This window comes from Anarhichas minor, unplaced genomic scaffold (genome assembly GCF_050575085.1).
Source record: "Anarhichas minor isolate MPS153535 unplaced genomic scaffold, ASM5057508v1 ptg000028l, whole genome shotgun sequence".
Classification (NCBI taxonomy): domain Eukaryota; kingdom Metazoa; phylum Chordata; class Actinopteri; order Perciformes; family Anarhichadidae; genus Anarhichas; species Anarhichas minor.
Window position 1 is genome coordinate 14515224 of NW_027466474.1, and position 21784 is coordinate 14537007.

The 21784-nt window shown below is 44.6% G+C and overlaps 1 protein-coding gene across 1 annotated transcript in view; it reads left to right on the forward strand.

Annotated features, from left to right (window-relative positions):
• Positions 1 to 21784, forward strand: part of tenm1 (teneurin transmembrane protein 1) — a 152546-nt gene that overhangs the window by 74828 nt on the left and 55934 nt on the right. The window contains exons 6-16 of the mRNA XM_076103401.1: positions 22 to 224; positions 2393 to 2600; positions 7449 to 7550; positions 9506 to 9700; positions 12062 to 12262; positions 14188 to 14373; positions 14548 to 14577; positions 14748 to 14894; positions 18462 to 18696; positions 19946 to 20065; positions 20171 to 20432. Of these exons, the coding sequence (XP_075959516.1) occupies positions 22 to 224; positions 2393 to 2600; positions 7449 to 7550; positions 9506 to 9700; positions 12062 to 12262; positions 14188 to 14373; positions 14548 to 14577; positions 14748 to 14894; positions 18462 to 18696; positions 19946 to 20065; positions 20171 to 20432 (1889 nt within the window). The remainder of the gene's footprint in view (positions 1 to 21; positions 225 to 2392; positions 2601 to 7448; positions 7551 to 9505; positions 9701 to 12061; positions 12263 to 14187; positions 14374 to 14547; positions 14578 to 14747; positions 14895 to 18461; positions 18697 to 19945; positions 20066 to 20170; positions 20433 to 21784) is intronic.

A 21784-nucleotide genomic window follows, 5' to 3' on the forward strand; every position in this document is an offset into this window, starting at 1 on the left:
TTTGTTTTTTTCCCTGTGCAGAGAAATGGGTGCGAGGCCGGGCCATCGACCGCGGCGAGGTCGACGTCGGAACCCAGCAGAGCCAGGCGATCCCGCCGGGACTCTTCTGGAGGTTCCATATGACCGTGCACCATCCGACCTACATCAAGTTCAACCTGTCCCTCTCGCACAACGCGCTGCTCGGGGTTTACGGACGCAGGAATATACCGCCTACGCACACTCAGGTAGAGGAGGCTCCTGTCGTAAGCATGCTGTTCACCCAGATGGGCTTGTTTGCTGAAGTGCCACGTAGCACATCCACGCTAATGCACCGCTTCCTCTCCGGCCTTTCATCCGCACTGTGGAGGCTATTTTTGAGTGAGCTGACTTGTATAAATTATATTTTGTAGAGATATTATCTTTCGAAAAAATTATTTAATTTGAGCAAACCAAAATATATTCTTTTCTAAATTCATTTATTTGTCTGTTTGCTGTTATTCATACAACATCCCTCCTCTGAGCACTCACACAACCTGACTGTGTTGTATAGTGTGGCACAGTTTTAACCAATACGGAGATGGGAGTATGTCACTTCTGATTGGCTGATTTCTTTCCAGTCGGATTGCATGTTGAATTGACTGTAATTACACAGGTAGGAATTGCGGATTCATAGCCGCTGACCTTAGCTAGCTTGTCGTAAGTGAACGCATCGCCGCTCATAACGCCGTGACCGTCAGTGATTGTGACTCTTCAGCAGTAGGTTCAGTATGTTGCTGGTTCATGTTTTTTTACATTCAGTTTAATACAAAACCAAGCTCACACTAGCACTGTTTATGTGGTTATTACTGTAGCATCAGCAGAGCCATAACATTATGATGGTTTCTGTGGTTTCTGTGAGCTTTTAACCAGGAAGTAACTATGTTTGATCACCACGGTGCTCTCTGACTATAAGCTATTGATTAGATCAGTGACGATGGTAGATTTAAGTAAGTTCAGTGAGAAGATTTTGTATTTAAAAAATGTGTTCTTACATGTGCTGGACACCTCTGTGTACTGAGGAAGAGGGGAAGTACTGGGTCACATATAGTCACACGTCTACCTTGTTATTGTAGAAGGTACCTAGCCCACAGATATAATCCCATAAACATATGTCTGCTCAGACAGGTCAGGGGTTAATGTGTAGCAGTAGGAAGTAAGAAAGACAACTTCCTTTCACCTCTGACCTTGTCTGTGAACACCCATTTGAAATGCGAGTGAAGCCAATCACACAACACGGCTGTCAATAAACTGTATTCACGCTCGTTTTGTCAGCACAAAACAACCGATTTGATCAACTTCCGAGTGCAGCAGTGCAGGGATTGCTGTCTGCCTGTTTTAACAGGTAGCATTTATGAGCCCTTTGCAAATCCCTATTTGATATATGTAAAGGAGAATGATTTAATCGTGAGTTTGACTGTATTAAAGCACAGCGTAAGAGATGACGGAAAACAGAGCTTAGCAGTCATCCGGCTTTGCGTGCCGTTCTCCTCCCCGATGTTGACTGTGATGCAAAATGTTGGTGCTTGTCAACTAAAAGAACCAGATTTTGCCATTTTCCCCACGTGTACAGAGCTCTTTGAAAACAGCTGAACAAGTGTGGACGCATGTGGTTCTCGCAAGGAAACAGCCATTTCTGATTTCGTCAACTCAGTGTAGATAAAATGACACGTTCCCAGAAACAATACACGCAAGCGTTGTACACCTTGTAGAACACCGCTGTTGCACGTATACAACACACACTGAGTCATCTGCGTTTTAACATCAGTGTGCCCCGGCTCTCGCCTGCGTGAAGAGGTCTAATTAGCTGTTTTTGACACTAGTGTGACACACAGCCCTCAGGGGGAATGAGGCTCAGCGAGAGCTTGCTAGTTCAAGGAGGTTTCAGAAAGGAGACGAGGGGGAGGGGGAGGGGGAGACGAGGGTGGCGGGGGAAAGTTAAAGAGGGCAAGGAAGAAGCACAGAGAGGTTTAGACAAACGAAATAATAGTCTGTTCCGTTTGAAAATCCGGGTGGTAAAGTCTGCCTGTTCTATTAGCGGCATGTCAAGTTGTTGCCGTGGAACATGTCTGGCGGAGGACTGACCTGCCATGGACGATGATTTTGTTCTTGGTTTCGTTTTGCGCAATTGGCATCCAATACCCACATCTAATGCTACTCCCCAGCTGTTTGTGTGCAGGCAGTTTTCCAATAGCAATTCAATTGGCAGCTTCACGAAGCTCACGCACCACCGCACAAGAGACTGGCTCACAATTTTTCCGCGTTGCATTTATGCAGGTTTGACAAAATCCCCGTCTCGCGCCTTCTAATTGGATGGCGTTGCTGTTGTCTGATTGTGTGTGTCGTCCCCCCCCCACCCCTCTTGTGCTGTGTCCAGTTCGACTTTGTGAAGCTGCTGGACGGGAAGGCGCTGCCCAGGTCCTTGACCGATCCCGTCTCCACCGCCAAAGCTCCCAAAGGCCTGCTGCTGAGCGGCCTCCAGGAAACGGGCTTCATCGAGTACATGGACCCCGGCACCTGGCACCTCGCGCTCTACAACGACGGACGCAACCTGGAGCAAGTGTTGCTGCACAGCACTCCCATAGGTGAGGAGGATTGTTACAGGAAACTGGTTGCCTTTCTTCCACATGTAGTGTCGGCATGAATATGTGTTCTTTTTAGTTAGTTGGTTTTCTGTGTCGTACCAAACATCTGGCCCATCCCTCATGGGACACTACCATCTTCAGGTTATACATATCAGAGCTAAAGTGAATGAGATAAAATACCACATTGTAAAGTACTATTATGTTATTTCAAATAATGTATTCGAAACAAGTTTAAAATGAGATGTACACTGAAAATAACTGCTACGAAGCGACTTTTTTCCCTCATCTCCCAGGCTAATGGATGAATATTGAACTCTGAGTGCATCATCCATATTTGCAAAAATCAATATCTGTTTTTATCTCACTAAGACAAAGTATTGCACGGTTCCAAGTAAAAAAGGGCAATGGAAACCAAATGAAACAAATTCTCTTTATTAGTCAAACATCACATTGAACAAATCCGCTTTTCTTCCTCCAACCTGACAAGCCGTTCAGTTTCAACCGTAAGTGGTAAAATACCAGATCTCAGCTGAGCACATAAGTCTCCTAATGATGATAATCAGTACTTCCTTCTGAGTACTGAGCTCTTTTACCAGGTATTTTATTAAAATAAAAGAGTTGTGAAGACTTGACCTGAGTTAGTTATGGAACTGTATTATTTGTAAGCTTCACTGTTTGTTTCTCAGGGTTGCTTCGCTCTCGTCCTCTCTCCCCCTTTCATCTGTTGATTTTCTCCGACACAAGCGCACGGCCCGAGAGTAGCAGTCGTTGACATTTGAAGGGAACTTTTCCTATTATAAGAGGGCGCTTGGCATGGCAAGAGACAGCCGTTAGAAAGGGGAGGACAGCTCCTGTGGTAATGACAGGGCTCGCTAACCGCAGCTCATTGCTATGACACACACGGATAGTAGTGTAATTTGAAGGATGTGAATAATGCAGTAAAATATATGCGGTAGTGGATCATTACCAGGGCAGTTTCTTCACTCCCACTGTGTCCAGTAGTCCTTTAGGAGAAAACAGTGTTGGGAGATGTAGAAGTCACACCGTGGGTGGAGACTTGGTAGCTTCTATGTATAGCAGACAGGTGATGTGGTAATTACAGAGCTAATAACTTGTGATGGAAATACATTATGAGAAGCATTGCATTTTGGCTTCTTTTTTTTTTTGTCGTGTTGATCTTAAACTGGGATTGAATTAGTTTTTGTGTTATTGAGTAAATGATGTGGAACACTGCACCGAGCTCTCGGGATGCTCACAATCTAAACATGTGCATCGCCGACCTCTAAACAGCCCACGTTGTAAGCCAATCAGTAAACAGTGCCAAAACATGCTGTCAGTCTTTTCTGTAATGACTGACAGCATGCGACAGCAAAACACATATTTTTATTTCAGAGCTGTCAAACGTTTGTTGACACGTGTGCCGTCTATAAAGTCTGGAATATACCGGCCCTATTTTGGGTCCCGTGTTTTCGGATTAAACAGGAAACGGCAACAACTAAATAAATAGCAAACTATCCTTTTTCCTCTTCGCTGATCAAAACAAATACAGACACAACAGATGGGCTCAGAATAGCAGCCTTTTCATCCACCGAGGTTGTCCAAATAATTAATCAAGAGATTTGGCTGGAAAGAGGAAAATAATATTAATGGATTGATGTCAGAGTGCATTCCGCTGCCCATTTACAGCCCTAACGAGGGCTACAAACAGACCCTGCGCTGTTTTTTAGAGGCAGAAAATCAAAACCACTGAGCTACAGTACAATAAATCCTAATAAAAGACACGGTGTGCTGTCGCCCAGAGTGGAGCTTCATGGGGAGACGAGGGAGAAATTAGATGATCTCTGTCGGGAAATTGAGCTTTTCCGCAGCAAATAGTAACCGGATACAACGAAGAAAACACGGAGTATGAATAAGAGGACAGCAAAAGACTGTCGTGGAAATAAATAAATAAAATAACATATAATCAATAGAGCGTATGAGTGGGACAAGAGGGAATATATGAGCATATGAAAACAATATATCAGATGACGCTGATGCGCAAGAATCTGCTCGTTATCATAGAAACAAGGGGGAACGAGCTACGTGGTGGTGCTCAAACATGTAATGCGGCATATTGCGTGTGACAGAAAACACTGTCATACATGATCACTATCATACTAATAATCATCTCCATAAAGGTAAAAAAAGAAGAAAGTTGCGGTAGAACAATTAAAGCTGCATGTGTTTGGTGAGTTGACCTGTATCAGTCAGAAGACATATTGTTCTGTCATCTGTTGACTGACCACCTCACACACACACACACACACACACACACACACACAGCATCCAGTTACATCTCTACTCTGTGCTAAGTAGGATGGAAAGTTTTCGCCACAAATGCTGATATATACTTATACGTACTTACTTACATACATACATACATACATACATATGGGGTAATATATGCTGATATGTGCGCTACAGTCACTTCTCATTGATTGTGACTGTTTAAATCTGTCACATGTAAATGTTGGGGGGAAAATAGACATCATTATGTCAATTAAAATGGGATTTTTCCAAACATTCCATTTTGTACAGAAAGAAACCAGCAGCAGATGCAGAGAAAACACTCTTTTTTTGCCTCCTCCTCCTCTATTATTGACATTTACATGTGACGCACAAGCGCTCCAGCTTAATGATATCTGCCATTTCGCCACCTCCACTCCAGCCCCATCTTCTTTAATTCTACTCAGCCTCTACCCAGGCAGAGAGTGGTGCTTCCTGCAGGGCTATTAATTATGCATAATTGCTACACTTCAGCTGTCATCACACATCCTCTTGAATATTATATATTTTGCGCAACGGCCAGCAAAAAGTGTAAGAAAAAAAAGTTTGCCGTAGATGCCTGGAACTGTTAACAAACAAAGATGATAAACAAAACAAAAAAAAGAAGTGTCTAGCTCACGGCTGGATGCTTCTAGTTAGCTGAGCAGCCATTTCATTTTTTTCATAAATTCATAAAGCCCAAGGGTCGTAAAGCACGGCTGAAACTTTACAGGCTCATAAAGTACAATTGCAATGCTTATTTGACCAATCAGATCACTTGGCTGGAAGCACCCATTTTATAATAGCATTTAACTGCAATAACTTATGGCATGACTGATTCCTAACTGGAAAAGGTTTTGTCAGTGGAAAGAACTGAGCGGGTGTCTCACATGCTCACATAGACACACAATATATATATATATACTGTATATTTATGGAACTTTTAACAAAAAAGATCATGGCTGGATGCTTCCAGTTAGCTGAGCAGACATTGTTATGTAACAAATAAAGACATGTCTCACCGTACATTACCTGTTAATTGCCGAGAGATTTTTATCGTGGAGACGTTGACCTGAAAGACGCGGAGCTCATATCACGGTTACAGCCCTGCCCCTCACAGCCCTGAGAGCTCCTCTGGATCAATCATCTCCTCTGGATTAAAAAGAACCCAGTGACCTTGCGGACGGGTTTTTTGTCCGTCGCATGTGTCGGGTGCCAGATACAATATTGGAATTTGTGTGTACGGATCTTCTTCTTTTTTTAAGAGAGAAAGAGACACATTCGGAGGGGAAAGGTTTGTGAGTCCTCCTGACAGTGTGGGAGAAAAGATGATTGCCACTCCTCTCCATCAGAGTGACGATGACGGGTGATGGAGGTGAAAATGACTTTGGTTTCTGTAGCGATGCGCCGCTGTGGAGGATAACGCCGTGCTGCCGGTTGCTGGCAGGGCCCGTCTCATTAGCATGTGTCACACGCGCCTCAAGGCGGGTGTCACATAATAACTTTGCGTGCACGTGTTTGTCAATGTGTGTGCGTGCGCAAGAGAGAGAGAGAGAGAGAGAGAGAGCGAGCCGTGCCATAGAAGGATTTGTCATCCATGCTCCCTGAACAGAGCGAGCCAGGGGACTGCAGTGGTTTTGACTCTGGAGTCGAGGAGGAGCCGAGCGGGATGGCACAGGGTCAAATAAAGGATGACATCCTCGACACCCCGCTTTAATTACTCTATCTCGCTTAGATAGAGCTCGCCTGGCACAAGACAACCGGCAGCTCGGTTCAAAAAATTCCCAACTCTGCCAGCCTCTCCTCCAGCAGAATCTTCCATCTAGAGCTGACATAAAAGGCTTAAAAGTGCTCACCCCTTTTCTTTTCTTTTCTTTTTTTTAATCTATCTCTGCCATGCTGTCTGTACCCGGAGAATGAGATGTGACTTGATGGACATATCAATGGGAGGAAAGGAGAGAGGTAAAAGGGAAGGCGGCCAATTGAAGTCCGGCGGAGGAGTGTGATGAAATGCTCACTACCCCACAGAAGGATATGATGAAATGTATCCAGATGAGACAGTGTACTAGTAGGAACAAGCATCCCATTGATCCCCGCCATGCCCCGGGAGTGTAAAGCTACTGTAGCGACGCAGCTTTAGCCCTTCTCCACTAACTCGTGCACTCGCACCGTCAGATTTTTATGTTTCTCAATCTCGTTCCAAACTGCGTCCGTGTAAACAGTTTGTTGATTAAGCCTTGATGTTTGTAAATTTGCGTGCGCTGTGTGTTTGCGACCTGTAATGCAGTATAATGTGCTTAGTGCTACTGAGTGTAAGTGAGTGCTTGGCCGTTCCCCAGAGAGTGATAGCAGCTGGATCAGACTAATCTAATATAGCCCCCGAGTCTGGGGAGCCATCCATTGCTTATCAGATCTCTCATTCAATAACAGAGAGCTGTGCCAGCTTATGGAGCTACATGTGGAACATTTTCAAGTTGTTTTTTCTTTTCTCTCTCTTTCTCTCTCTGCCTTTTATGTCTGATTTGTGAATGTTTGGTTGTGCAGACTCAATGGACGGCTGCTCCACAGACTGTAATGGAAACGGAGAGTGCGTGGCCGGACACTGCCACTGCTTTGCTGGCTTCTTGGGTCCCGACTGTGCCAAAGGTAAGAGATGTTTGATGAACTAACAAAAAGTTTGTTAGTTATGTCCTTCAATACTTTCGGACCACCCTATACCCTATCTGTGGCTCTCAGCTCGAAGCCCATTTACTTCTACTGTCACTTCTTCTAAAACTTGTCACAAGTGTATAGTTTCTCTTTTATAAAAAGAGGTCACAAAGGATTAAAACGGTGCATTTTCAAAGAACTATTTTCAGCCGTTAATACGCCTTCGGTCCATTAGCGAATATTTACAGCAACAGACCTTTGTACTGTCGATTCTCACCTTTCCTTGACTCAACTGCAGAGAGAATCTGGTCTTTACTTAAAGAAATGCTAAACTTTATTCCTTGTCTCCACCTGTGTTTAATCATATTTCAGTTAGACCTCTAAATGCTTTCTGTTGTGTTCCGTTGATGCTGTTTGATGTTAGTAAATACAAAATGAAGTATAATCTACATTTCCACATCACCAGTTAAATTAGAACAGCAACAGAGTCTCGCACAGTCACCACTCTAGTTTTCTCCTCTTCGACAGAAATCGGCTTCACGTTTTCATTCGCCAACTACTTCCTGTCTATTCCATTCTGCTGATTCTCAGACGCTGTTAAGCTGCTGTCAAATAAAACCCCAACACTTCCTGCACAGACGCTTCACATTAAAAGACCTTTAGCAACTCAAAGGATACGTCCCCTGTAGATGTTAATTTGAAACATTTGCGAGAAGTGCAATTGACAGCAACTTCACATCTTGAAAATCTGTAGAGTGGAATAACAATGGGCGGTATATGGCACATAAGCTGCGGTTTGGCCAAACAGGCAATACTTGTCATGTTGCTGTTGGTTTTAAAGTATAGAACATCATCCTTCAACTGCAACCTTTCCATGTATTCGTCACAGCTCTACAGCATTTGTTTCCCTCTCTGTCTCTGCATCTTCCCCCTCCCTCTTGCTTTCTCTCCGCCTCTGTTTCTCATTCTCTCTCTCTCTCTCTCTCTCTCTCTGCCTCAGTCTGTCTTTTTTTAAAATTATTGTAGTTGTATCAGTCTCATTGTGTAGAAACAGCTGATATAATATCACATTCCATGATTTATTTACGCTCATCATTTATTCATTCGCTCCCCTCTCATCCTCGCTCATTTGTTCGCTCGATAATATTCTGCCTTTGAAAAGTTAGACAGCAAGTTTTGGCAAGAGCTGTAAAAAGTGAAGTGCGAATTTATGACTGTGGGGTGCAGAGTGTTAGATTTAACAAAGGATCAAACAAACACATGCCCGCACGCATGAGCGGCACAGGGCCTTCACTGCAAATTCTCCCAGAGAATAATAAAATAATTTTAAAAAGGCGTCCGTTCTGGATCGTCTTTCTAATCCATTTGAAGTCTGGAGCTGCTTTGCCTCCTCCAGCTGCTATGAGGAGTCTAACTGGAGTGTAACTGTCAGTGCGTCATCAGACGCTCCCTGGCTTTATTCTACCTGGCTGTCATTACATTAGTCACACGGCTCTCCAATCCCTGCATAGAGATGGCTCTGCTCCCCCCCCCCCCTCATTCTGTAAACCCCTAATGCTCCGTTTTCACGATTGTTTTCACGGCCTGTTCGGAGTAAGTGAGGTGACGTTGGGGGGGATTTTCTACGATTCCTGGGTTGCCGTGGTAGCCGGGCTCAGGTGGTGCTTGAGTAAATTGAAACAGTGTGAGGGATAAGCTGGAGTGTGTGTGTGTGTGTGTGTACGCGCGGACAAGCGTGTGTGTGTGCGAGAGAAAGGAAGTGAGACAGAGGCTGCTTGAGGATTTGCTGAATCCGCGCACCAGCTGAGATAAGAGAGCGTAGCCCCACTCACGGCAGGTTACTGCGGTCGCCCAGCTAATACACTGCAGTACTGCGTGAGTGTGCGCACGTGTGTGTGTGTGTGTTTGCATGTGTGTGCCACTGAGTGTAATCTGTGTTTGTCCTGTTGCAGATTCCTGCCCCGTGTTGTGCAGCGGCAACGGCGTGTATGAGAAAGGGAGGTGTGTGTGCCTGGCGGGGTGGAAGGGGGCAGAGTGTAACGTGGAGGAAGGTCAGTGTATCGACCCCACCTGCTCCAACCACGGCTCCTGCATCCAGGGGATTTGCATATGTGGTCCGGCCTACAAAGGGGTTAACTGTGAACAAGGTAAGATTTTTTTATTTTTACTCTCTTAAAAGGCGAAATACACACCTCATGGTGTCACACCTGCACAACAACGACGGCTCCGCTTTTACATATTTAAATGAGTGACGTAGCTATTTTTGCTTAAGGTAAGCATTCAATTTAACGCTGCGCTAATCAATATCTTTGTACTGACAATGGATGAAATGATGTGATTCTACAGGGGCCTCTCTTAGTGTCAAACCCACAGAGAATTATCGCTCGACTGCAGACCCCCTCAGCTCTACGGAAGAGAAATCAGTCAAGTCAATTTGTTATTTATAGAGCACAAAATTACAAATGTGCCTCTTAAGGCTTTACAATCTGTACAATATACAACACCTTCTATTCTAAGACAGTCGTTCAGGATCAGGAAAAACTCTCACAAAATAACCTATTACAAGGAAAACATGCATCAGTGTTTTACTGTTTACAGCCCAAACCCCAAATGGCAGGCAGACCAAGATATTGAACACCTCGTGAATATAATGAGATATTTACCTGCTAAAGAGGCAGATATTTACCCTATGAGTTGGTGGAGACCAAAACAGAGCTAAAAGGAGAGTGACTATTGGAGCGACATTCATCAGGTGGACAGCAACACGACTTATCACGTATGCTAATGTTGCTAACATGTTAGCCACAGCCAGTGTTGGGAAAGCTTCTTGGAAAGTTAGCTTAGCTAAGCTACCAGTTACTCTGGTAACTTGCATATATTGTTTTATTGAACCAACTTAATTCCAAGTCAATGTTATATCATGACCACTTAGAAGAAATATATATACATATATATATATATATATATATACTGTATATATGTATATATAGGCCTAATATAAATGATATATTAATTTAATAATATAAGACTATAATGAACTATTTAAGTTATATTGTATATTTAACAAATATCAAAGTACACCTACTGAGCTTGAGCTTGTGAAATGTTTGGGAAAATGTAGCTTGTGTGGACGCTAACAAACTACTTGAATAATAAAAGAGCTAAGCTACTGAACGGCTGTTTGATTCAGAAAACAGCTACGCTAACACCAAGCTATTGAGAAATTTAGTTAAACTAGTAACGCAGACACTTTTTAAAGTGATAATAGGTCAGTGTTGTGTTTTGGCCCCAAGTGGACAATTAATGCAACTTTAATGCTGATTTATATCTTTGAACCTAATTTAGTTGAGATCGTTTTTCATTTAAATCAGTTTCTCCTAATCTTGACAGTGTCATCATTGTCAAATTGAAATGCAGATGAATCATACATGCTGCTGGAATCTGCAACACTTCCTCTTTCAGTGGACGTCCATCAAGGATAAATGTCCCTAAATCAAAAGCTATCACGGTGACTGCTGTCTGTTCGTTCATGATTACAGTGATTACAGTGCAAACACAAACCGCTGGGAGCTAATTCAGCCTTTCATGGTGCAGATTTAGCGAAAAGCTAACAAATGTAGGCTGTTTTCTGACAATATTAAAGCATAGAATGTCCTATCAACATGGTTCTTATAGACTTATCACTATCAAAAACCTAAACAATTTGGAATTGTATCCCTCTATGTATTTACTGTGTATTTGTTAGGTACTGGACATACTGTGATATTATTGCAGCCAAGACATAAACCTTAAAGTAAAGATAGTTTAAAAAACGGCCTTGGGTTGAAATGACCAGCCCATCAATGATTCAGGTAGCTCAGGCACCTCAGTCGTACAGGAAACCAGCTGTGGGCCTTTGTCACAACCTCCCCTTGCAGCTGTCCATTGTAAAACCACCCAATAAATTAGCCAAAACAAACAAAGCCATGATATCTAAAACAATTATGATGTTACACTTGACGATAACCTGATGGCACAGCTGTCCCGGAGACCGCCCTGCTGTCGCCTCCGGTGTCTCGGCCTGCAGAGACTAAATCAGGTGTTTGACCTTGAGCGGCGGAGCAGAGCTGAGCCGAACTGTGCTGAGCTTTGGCTTGGCACTCGGAGCTGTAATTACACACACGCTAACACAGCGAAGAGCGGACCACCATGACACACACACACACACACACACGCAAACCAACCCATTTCACCCCCTTATCAAAGCCTCAGTTCTAAGTGTCCTATGAAGTGTAATGTTGTGGAACAGATACAGGGATTGTAGCTGGGGTGGTTAACTTCTGGATGGGATGCAAAGAACACTGCTTTCATACTCGGTGAACTGATGATTATAATGAGGCCGGCACACCAGCCCCCCCCCCCCCTCCCCCCACTTACCCACCCTTTCACTCTCACCTCTGACTCATTCTCGCTCTTCCTTTTGTCCTCTCTCTCTCTCTCTCTCTCTCTCTCACTCTCTCTCTCTGCAGTGGACTGCGTGGACCCTCAGTGCGGCGGGCACGGCGTATGCGTGCGCGGGGAGTGCGTGTGCTCGGCAGGCTGGGCAGGAGTGAGCTGTGATGACCCGCTGCCAGCCTGTCAGGAGCAGTGTTCGGGACATGGCACCTACCTACCCGAGTCGGACGCCTGCGCCTGCCAGCCCAACTGGACAGGACCGGACTGTTACACTGGTAAGACCTGAGGATCATATGTTCACTCACAGAAAAACATAAAACAAAAAAAAACAGGAAATCGCCATTGCACATCTCTAGAATGCTAGTGTTGGTGTGCTAGTGTGGTAGCACGCATGCCAGATACTATTTTGTGGGGATTAGAGAGAAATATGGACCGGAGCCACCCTGTGAGATGTGTCAGCGTGTGTGTGTGTGTGTGTGTGTGTGTGTGTGTGTGTGTGTGTGTGTGTGTGTGTGTGTGTGTGTGTGTGTGTGTGCATATGCATGTGTGTTTTTTTACTTTCTTCATGCTGGTCTTAAATGAAATTTCCCCTCATGATGCTCCGGAGCCACCCCCTTGCAATGGCACTCACTTTATTGCGCATTTATAGTGCAACACGCATTTACACATACACACATGCACACACACACACACGTTCCCTTCAGCTAAATGAGTGTAGAGAAGAAAAAAGAAAGGCAGGCTGGGGAAAAGAAAAAGACCTCTATTCTCACTTTGCTGCGAGGCCTTTCAGAGATACTCTGAGGAACATTCGGCTCGGCATTTAAGAGCTTGCTGATGTTTATTTCAGACCCCGTTACCTGCACGCTATACATATTAGTCAGTGCGTGGTTGTTGGATATAGCTGTAAAAGATTTCTTACATCCGCACCTACATGAAATCTCCTTTGAACTCCGTAAACTCTGCCAGCTATTCTACACTGGCAGTGAAGCAAAGGCAAGCGAGTTAGCCATTGTAAGGGGAACAGTACAGCATGTCTTCTCTCGTGTCAAATATATAGAATGCAGTACTCTGCGGTGCACAGTGAGGAGAGTGTCCTTGTCCTTCAAGTGTAAACTGACAGAGAGGGAAATAGCCATTATAGCGCTGATTTTCCTCTTTTTCCGCCGCACTAACTGAACGCTGGTGTTGGGGAAAGGATCCGCCTTACCGTGCACACCAATGATTTGCAGGCAATTGGCATTAGCCGCCGCTCTCAGGTGCATGCACGCCTTATTATAGTGATATAGCCCATGATAATGATAGACCGTGGCTGAGTGTCTGAGATATGAGCGGCCTCTCTCTACCTGCCGGGCTTTTAATCAAAAGGACCCTGCCATGCTACGTCCTGGTCTTGTTGAAGCATAGCTAAGCTAATGTAATTCTAATAGAGAGCTGAAAAACTCTCCAACTTTAATCCACTTTTTCCTCCCTCTCCATGCTATGTATATTTAAATTGAAATAACTTTTTTACTGCAGCTGGATAAGTAGTCTTTGTGTGCCCCCAGCACTTTGCTCTCTTTACTGATGGATGAGGCTTTGCCTCTGCAGCGAGAGAGAGGGAGCGAGATGTTGAGGAGCGAGGAGAAGAGGGGGGGAGAGGGGGGGGGATGAAATTTAAAGGGATGTTGCAAGGGAGATGGAGAGAGGGATACTTAAAAGAGAACGCTGACAGAGACAAAGATGGAGAGATGAAGGGAAAGAAAGGGTATTAACATCCCCACCAAATCTGATCAAAATGTCAGAAAAGAATAATAGAGCTGAATTTGAGTCCCTGTAGTTTAAATATGCGGCGCAAATACGAATCATTTGGCTGTTATTATGAGTCTATTCACTCTTCCCCTCCTTCAGGGAGCTCCGCTATTAGAGGTGCGAAGATTACGTATTGTGAGAAAGTAGACCTTTTTTATCCTCTTCTATCGCTAGTTTTTTTTCCTCTCTCACCTCTCTCCGATGTCTCGCCCCCAATTCAGGATTTTCTTTTTAACGTTTCCCCTCTACATGTCCCCTGTGCCTCTTTTACCGTTTTCTTTTCTTCCTTTACTCGATTCCTCCATTTGCTCCCCTCCCCTCTTGTTCTCCCTCCCTCCCTCTCAAACTCGCACCCTTTTTTTTGTTTTTTCTTCTTCTTCTCACGCGTATCCCCCCCCCACCTGTTTGGCAGAGCTGTGCCCGGTGCCATGTGGCAGCCATGGCGTTTGCTCCGAGGGCCAGTGCCAGTGCGAGGAGGGTTGGATTGGCGCTGCGTGCGACCAGAGAGCATGCCATCCTCGCTGCGAAGAACACGGCCAGTGCCACGACGGGACCTGCATCTGCCAGCCTGGCTGGGAGGGAGAGCACTGTAACATTGGTGAGCTGTGTGTGTGTGTGTGTGTGTGTGTGTGTGCGTGTGTTTGTGTGCGCGCACGTGGGAGTGTTGGATTATTCCTTGTGATATTTTGATTAGTGTGATAGGCTTCAAAAAGGTGTCACTGTTACAATTATTTTCTCTTACATAATTCTCACCTTTTTTTCTCCCTCTCAGTTACTCATGACTTGGACGTCGTTGTGAAAGGTAATTCATCTATATTCAGCATAAAAATGTCATATTCTGCTCCTCTGAAATGCTCACAAATGCCCAAAATGTGTGGTGTGTGTGTGTGTGTGTGTGTGTGTGTGTGTGTGTGTGTGTGTGTGTGTGTGTGTGTGTGTGTGTGTGTGTGCATGTGGGTCACACCTTTTCAGACGGCTGCCCAGGGCTGTGCAGCGGACACGGCCGCTGTACCCTGGAGCAGAGCGGCTGGCGCTGCGTCTGCCAGGCTGGATGGAGCGGGCCTGGATGCAGCGTTGTCATGGAAACTGACTGCAGTGATGGAACAGACAACGACGGAGGTGACATTCTCACATCATCTATCATTTTCTATCCCCTTTTTTTCCTCCTCTTTCGTACCTCTTTTCATTTCTGTCTTTGTGGCAGATTGTCCATTCCATTCCGTTCTCCTCCTGTTTCTCCTGCCGAAAGAAATCTGCCTCGTCGTTCCTCCCCTGCATCCTTCCCGTGCTGTCCCGACCCTGCCGAGATGCCTGTAGAGTCCCGCTGGTCATTATTATATTGAATATGTATGTGTGTGTGCGTGCGTGCGTGGTGCGCGCGTCTGTTTTTCCCCTCTCATCACAGCTAAATGTCTGATATGCATTACCACCTGCTAGGATAAAAGGCCCTCTGAGAAATTTTCTCAAGTCACAATACAACAAAGCAATGCGGAATAGATTACTGCTTCTCTGGCTGCGAGGTGTCTTGGTGACAGGTGAGAGGTTTGTGTCGCTCAGCCTCGTAGCTGTGCCGTTCTATCCTCAGGTGAACAGACAAGAAAGGAACATTTCATCGCAATCGTTTTCCCTTCCATTTCAGTCCCATCCGAGGCTGTTTCTCCGACACATAACGTAAGTTTCAGGATGTAGTGCGCTAATACATCACGTTCAACTGTGCCCATGCATTTTGAAACATCAAATATCCATTATGGACGTGCCCGTTAAGCTGGCGTTGTAATCCGTCGTAGCAAACAAGGTAGTGTCGCTTTTGTTTAGAGGAAAAAACGTCCTAGTTTTCTTTCATGGACCCACGTTTTGTGTTGAGAGCACACAGCAGCAGGGAAACCTCAAACGCATACATACTTTTTTTTGTAGTCCTTTTTCCAGCTGGTGCAGAGTGCTGCTGATAGCTGCAATGTAACCGTTTCTTTTTCTTCCCCTCTGCACATTGTTTACCAAAGCTGCATGACTGACTGAGCCGACGCTTCAGAAAGTCGGCGTAGACGGCTCCTCCAAACATGAAATACAGGCCCTTACCCTGGATTATAACCCTAGAGCCAGGCTATAAGAAATGTCTGGTGGACTATAAACTAGGGCCTGAATAAAGGAAACAACTCACAGCAGGACGGCGGCCTGTCAACAGCGTCGGCACTGATGGTTTTTGTATTAATGGATTACATCATTGTTCTGATTTTGCTTTGTTAACGGACGTTTACTCCGTGGTGTTTGAGAGGAGTGAGAGAAGTGTTAAAGCGCCGTGCTCCAAATACATTTGCACATCGTTGTATGGACGTTTAATTCAGTCACACCTTAAACAAAGTGAACCCTTTCTCACGCTGCCGATCGATTTTACACTTAAAGGTCTACTGGTCATGAAGAGCACGAGTCAGCCTGTGAAAACAGTTGTATAATTCCTTCTGAGGCTCTGCAGCTTCGTCAGCTCTGAAATAAATATCCCTAATGACGTCATCGCAGGTTGTCTCAGCTTGGATTTGGAGGCTACAGATTTAAAAGAAAAACAAACAAAGAATGTAGATGTCAAACGAATAATTCGACATTAAGGAAATATACTTTCCCGCAGAAAGCTAGATGAGAAGGTCGATACAATCGATCCACCTGCCCTGCCTTGGATATAAAGAACAGCAGGTTCCTGGAGTCTCGTCGTCCCCGTGAGGTTGCGCGATTCCAGGAAGTCACAAAGAAGTAGTCATATAACCCGCCATTAAAACAACAAATTGCTGTTGTGGTTTTTTTTTTTTGTATGGATTAAACAATTGAGATTTTAAATCCGTGAGCTTCAGAGATCCTCGTAGGTAGATTGTGTTTCCTTTTGAACAGAGCCAGGCGAGCAGTCCCCCCCCCCCCCCCTGATTCCAGTCTTTATGCTAAGCTAAGCTAACTGGCAGCTGGCTGTTGGACAGATATGAGAGCAGTGTAGATCTTCTCATCTGACTCGCTGCAAGGAAGGGACTCAGCGTATTTCCCAACATGTCAGCCTATCGCTTTAAAAGACCTCGGTGATACTAGAAATGTTATTGGTTGCATTATGGGATTCTGCTTAACCCAAATTTGGAAAAGTCAGGATACCTCAGCTGCTTTGAATATGGCCATTTCTTTATTCATATTTTTATGGTTCTTAGATGTTGCTCTTATAAATCCAGTCGACTATCCCTTTAATACATATGTCTTGACTTGATTTATACTATTGTCTTTCTGACTGTATGAAGAGGGAAGTGGAGGTTGAGGTGGTGAGTGGGTGGAGGAAGGGACGTCTTTCTCTCTCCATTACAATAAATTGCCCTTTGTGCAAAAAGCTATATACAGTACATGCTGCATGACATTATATAGTATTGTAATGTATGAATATTGATGAAGCGAATATACTGTAGGTATCAAACTGTTGAGAAAGACTCGCGAACAAAGCCTTATGGAGACCACTTACACTTCTCTTATCTTGCTATCCTCACACCTCTCTGCACAGCGTTCCAGATACCATAATTTTCTGTCACACAATTCAGCCATCTCCCTTAATTGGCAGATATACCGTCGGTACTCATATATACCGTCTCTCGCAGCAATCTTTTTGTCTCTGAAGATAGACGGAGATGGAAAGATGCTATCACAAGTCATCAGAGAATAAAGAGGAACTCTGAAGAGAGAGTTTCAATTATTCCGCCTGGATGGGAGAGCGGAGCGCATGTATTGTTCATCCTCTTGGAAAAAAAAACACCAAACAAAACAGTATTTTTCCACACCAGGCAGCGTAATCATACATATTTATAATATATGCATTACATATGTTCACTTTCACTGTCCTTCTTTGTGTGCAATGGTGAACAACAGTGGCTGCATAATGAGCCACAAACGTGTGCGTACTCTTAATGATAGTGATACTAGAATTTCAATTAATAGTGTGCTTTCAAGTTCAAGTAGTGAATCTTATGGAAATCAGCCATTGTACTCCTCTACCTTTTGTGGGAGGAGGTTATAATAGAATATTGTTGGCCTTTCGCTCTCTGCTCCGTGGTCAGATGCATTTAAATGTCAGCACCGCTTCCTGCCTTTTCAGAAACAGGCTTGAAATAGGAAACACAAATGCCAGCCCGGCTCCCATTACCTGCCGCCTCCGTTCGTATCCGCGGCTCATTGTTTACCCCGGAACTTTTCGAATAATGCTGGAGATTGAGGTCTTTTAGATTCAGATTTATAACAATAGATGCTATAATTGTGCACTGACGGCCCCTAATGCATCTCGATTGATTGATACTCGTGGTTATGATGATTCGTCTGCAGTTCATTGTCGTAGATGATATTACTCCAGGAGAGTTTCTCACCGGCCGAGCAGTGTGAAAATGACTTCTTGGCAGGTCTTTATGGTGTCTTCTTCACGTCTTTCCACTGCGGATATATACAGTACCTTGGCCTTTAGAGTCAGCACCTTTAGCCACTTAAATCTATTAAAGCCTTTATTGGCTATGCACAATAAAGATGGTAATGTCTCGCCTATATGAACTGTGTAAATTCAAGCAACCCTCTAAACAAGCAACTCCTCATAAAACGCTGTTTTTTTTTTCTTTTTAAAGTGTATTATATTTTAATTTAAAGAGTTTTTATTTTATAAATGGTTTGACTTCCTGTCTATTTCAGATGGCCTCATTGACTGCGTGGACCCGGACTGCTGCGAGCAGCTGAGTTGCGGCTCCGACCCCCTGTGTCACGGCTCGGCCGACCCCTTGGCCCTGCTGCAGCAGAGCCCGCCGCCGCCCGCCGCATCCCCCCCGCCCACCAGCACGCACGCTCACAGCTTCTACCGCCGCATACGCTTCCTCCTCGGCAAGGCGGCCACGCACACTCTCCCCGGAGACGTGCCCTTCGATACCAGGTATGTGCGTGGCGTGCTCTCTGTTTGCCCGGACCCCTGCGCATGCATGCCGAATACCTTCATGTGTTTGTTTTGGGCGCCTGTGTCCTTGAGCTGCCCTCCTATATAGTACGCGGAAAGACAGGAGGTGCGGATGATGAAGTAGATGCATCTGTATTAATGCGCCGGATCGTCCGTCGCCCATTATTTGTTTAATGAAAGCGTGTGTGTTTGCATGTGAATGAGGCTTTTCATGTCTGCGCACACGTCTTCGTGATCTGTGTTCCCCTGGAGATCAGCGGTGGCACGGCAACGCGTATCGGTGTCGGGCTACAACTGCATTAGAGTATTTGTTTGTTACATATTAATGTCTTTCGGTTTCACCATTCACAAGGGTGTCCCCATTAATTTTTGAGCAGCCTCTCACTTCCATCTAACAGGAGGAAATACACATCACCGGCGAGATGATGACCTAGAAAGTTTGGTTCGGCAAACAAGAAGTGATGCCTATCTGAAAAATGGCAAAGTGCCCCCCCCCCCCTCCCCTCTCCGGTTCACTTGAAGAATAAACAAATGAATTAATAATGTGGGAAATCGATGGCAGCTTTCAGGACAAGAGTAACAAACGGGGCAACGCAGCCACCCGGAGAAACCTCACCATCCTTCATTTATCCCTCTTCTGGAATAACAGATAGGCTCCATCGATGAACGTGTGTGTGTGTGTGTGTGTGTGTGTGTGTGTGTGTGTACACCACATGTGTCTGCCCTAGTCTGTCTTCATTTGACCAGTTCAACGATTATTCCAGATTTAAGCAGCGTATTTCACACTTTACGTGCAAAATCAAGATGAATCTTTCAAAACAGTCTGGATGTGACTGATAGTTTACGGTCTATTTAAAGAACAACACAGCCCTTTCTGCTGCAGGTACCACTGTCACTGTAATATAAACATGTTGCCGAAGTTTTCTTTTTGTGTGTTTTGTTTTTGTATGACAGGGTGTTGAAAGGTGTTACCGTGGGTGAAGCTATATTTATGGTCCTTGTATCCTGGCATCTGGCAGATTTCATTGTGCTGAAGAATGGAATTGCACTGAGCAGAATAAATGCAGTTTTGCTATTTCTGCACGCAGAAGGTCGCTCGGCACAATGTGCCTCTCTCTTCAAACAGTCATTATGTTTTCCATCATTGTAAACCAGGCATCTCTGCCTTTTCTTTGTGTTTCTCTCTTGTTCCCCTCTCGCCTTCCTGTCTGTTTTTTTTTTTTTCCAGCCGGGTAGCTGTGATTCGAGGCAGCGTCGCCTTGCAGGATGGCTCGCCTCTGGTCGGAGTTAACATCACCTTCCCACAGCATCCAGAGTACGGTTACACTATCAGCAGGCAGGACGGAAGGTAGAGACATCCACACACAAAATATACACAAAAGAATATCATCTTCTTTTTAATTATTTCCCTTGCACTCTATTCTTATTCTGTCTTCCTGTCGTCTGACTCTAGTTTTGACCTGGTGACCTTGGGTGCGATGTCTGTGACCCTGATGTTCCAGCGGCCACCCTTCCTGCCGCAGACGCGCACCATCTGGACGCCAAACAACAACTTCCTGGTCCTGGACCAGGTGACCATGTCCAGGGAGGAAGCGCAAACTCCCACGTGTGACATCAGGAGTGTTTTGAGTCCGTACCCGCTGGTCCTGCCCTACCCGCTCCCCAGATACACCGGAGCATGTGCAGAGAAGGGGCCAGCAGTGCCGGAGCTGCAGGTACGAAACTACTGAACTATAATCAGAAAATCAAATTATAAAGCAAGTAATCTATGTTGGTATGTCCTTCGCATATCTCAAGAGCTGTCCATCCAATCTACCTCACACTTGGCAGATGTTCAATGATAATGAAATTTGAATAAACAAAATGAACGTCATGGAGGGGAGGGGGCTCAGCATCAGGGATCTGCAGACTGAGCCGAGCATGTCGTCACTGGTCTATATATATATTGTAACAATTCAATGCTTCGTGTCTACAGACGGCAGGCAGTGAGAATGAAGCTTCGGCTCAATTTGTTACAGCTCAGCAACAAACCAACCCGGTCTCACAGGGTTTTGCAAATTTAGCTCATTCCGTATTTGCATCATGCAAATAAGGAATGAGCAAAATGCAAATTAGCACTCCATCCTTAGACTTCCCCACCACAAAGGCAAATTAGGCGGCTGAAAGTCAGGTGTGGAGGTCAGACTGGTGATTATATATTTACCCTCCGACGTGACTCCAAAGATTTCTTTTTTTTATAGTAACCATAAACCTCAACCCGACCTCATTTCTGTTCCAACTAAAATTCCCAGGACACAGAGAGTTGTTTTCTTGTTACCTGGACACGCGATAGACTGCAAAGAATGTTATATCCAGAGTGTGCCTTGGTCACATCATCCTTTTGTTTTTTTTGCTTACATTAACATTCATATCCACGACACAGCATCTGCACAAGTTCAAGCTCGTTGTGACTGAAGACATAGTCAAAATGAAGGAACATTTTATCCTCATGACAAATAACACCTCCGGATAAAAAAGGCTGCAAAAATACATAAATAATGAACGGGCGGAACAGTACTTGGTGTTCCCTGTAAGCTTAGTTACACCCACCGTGTTCACTGCGTGTAAAGAAAATGGAATCTAAGCCTTTAGACTTCAGAGGAAAAATGAGTCGGAGATAGTCGTCTCAGAGATAATTTGATTGAAGGTACTCAAACGGTATCTGATTTCAGCCAAGAGAAATATCGTACAGGATGAATCAATGTTTGCTGCAGCAGCTAGTTTACTGTTTATTAGAGGAATGAGCATGGCCTTTTATTTGCTACCCTATCAGGATTTAGGATATAGACATTTTCTTTAAAAGAAAACCCTCGTGGATACGGACAGATATCATTATTCATTCAGTTAAAAAAAAAAGCAGTTCTCAAAGAAAGAAAATGAAAACGTTCTTCGTTGTGACATATTTGGTGTTCTCCCTGCACTTTACTGTGTGAGCTCTGTATTCCTGTACCTGCCTGTCAGCTCATTATTTAAGTAAACAAAGTAATGATACAACACCTTTCTTTCTTCTATCATTCCTCACTCTGCT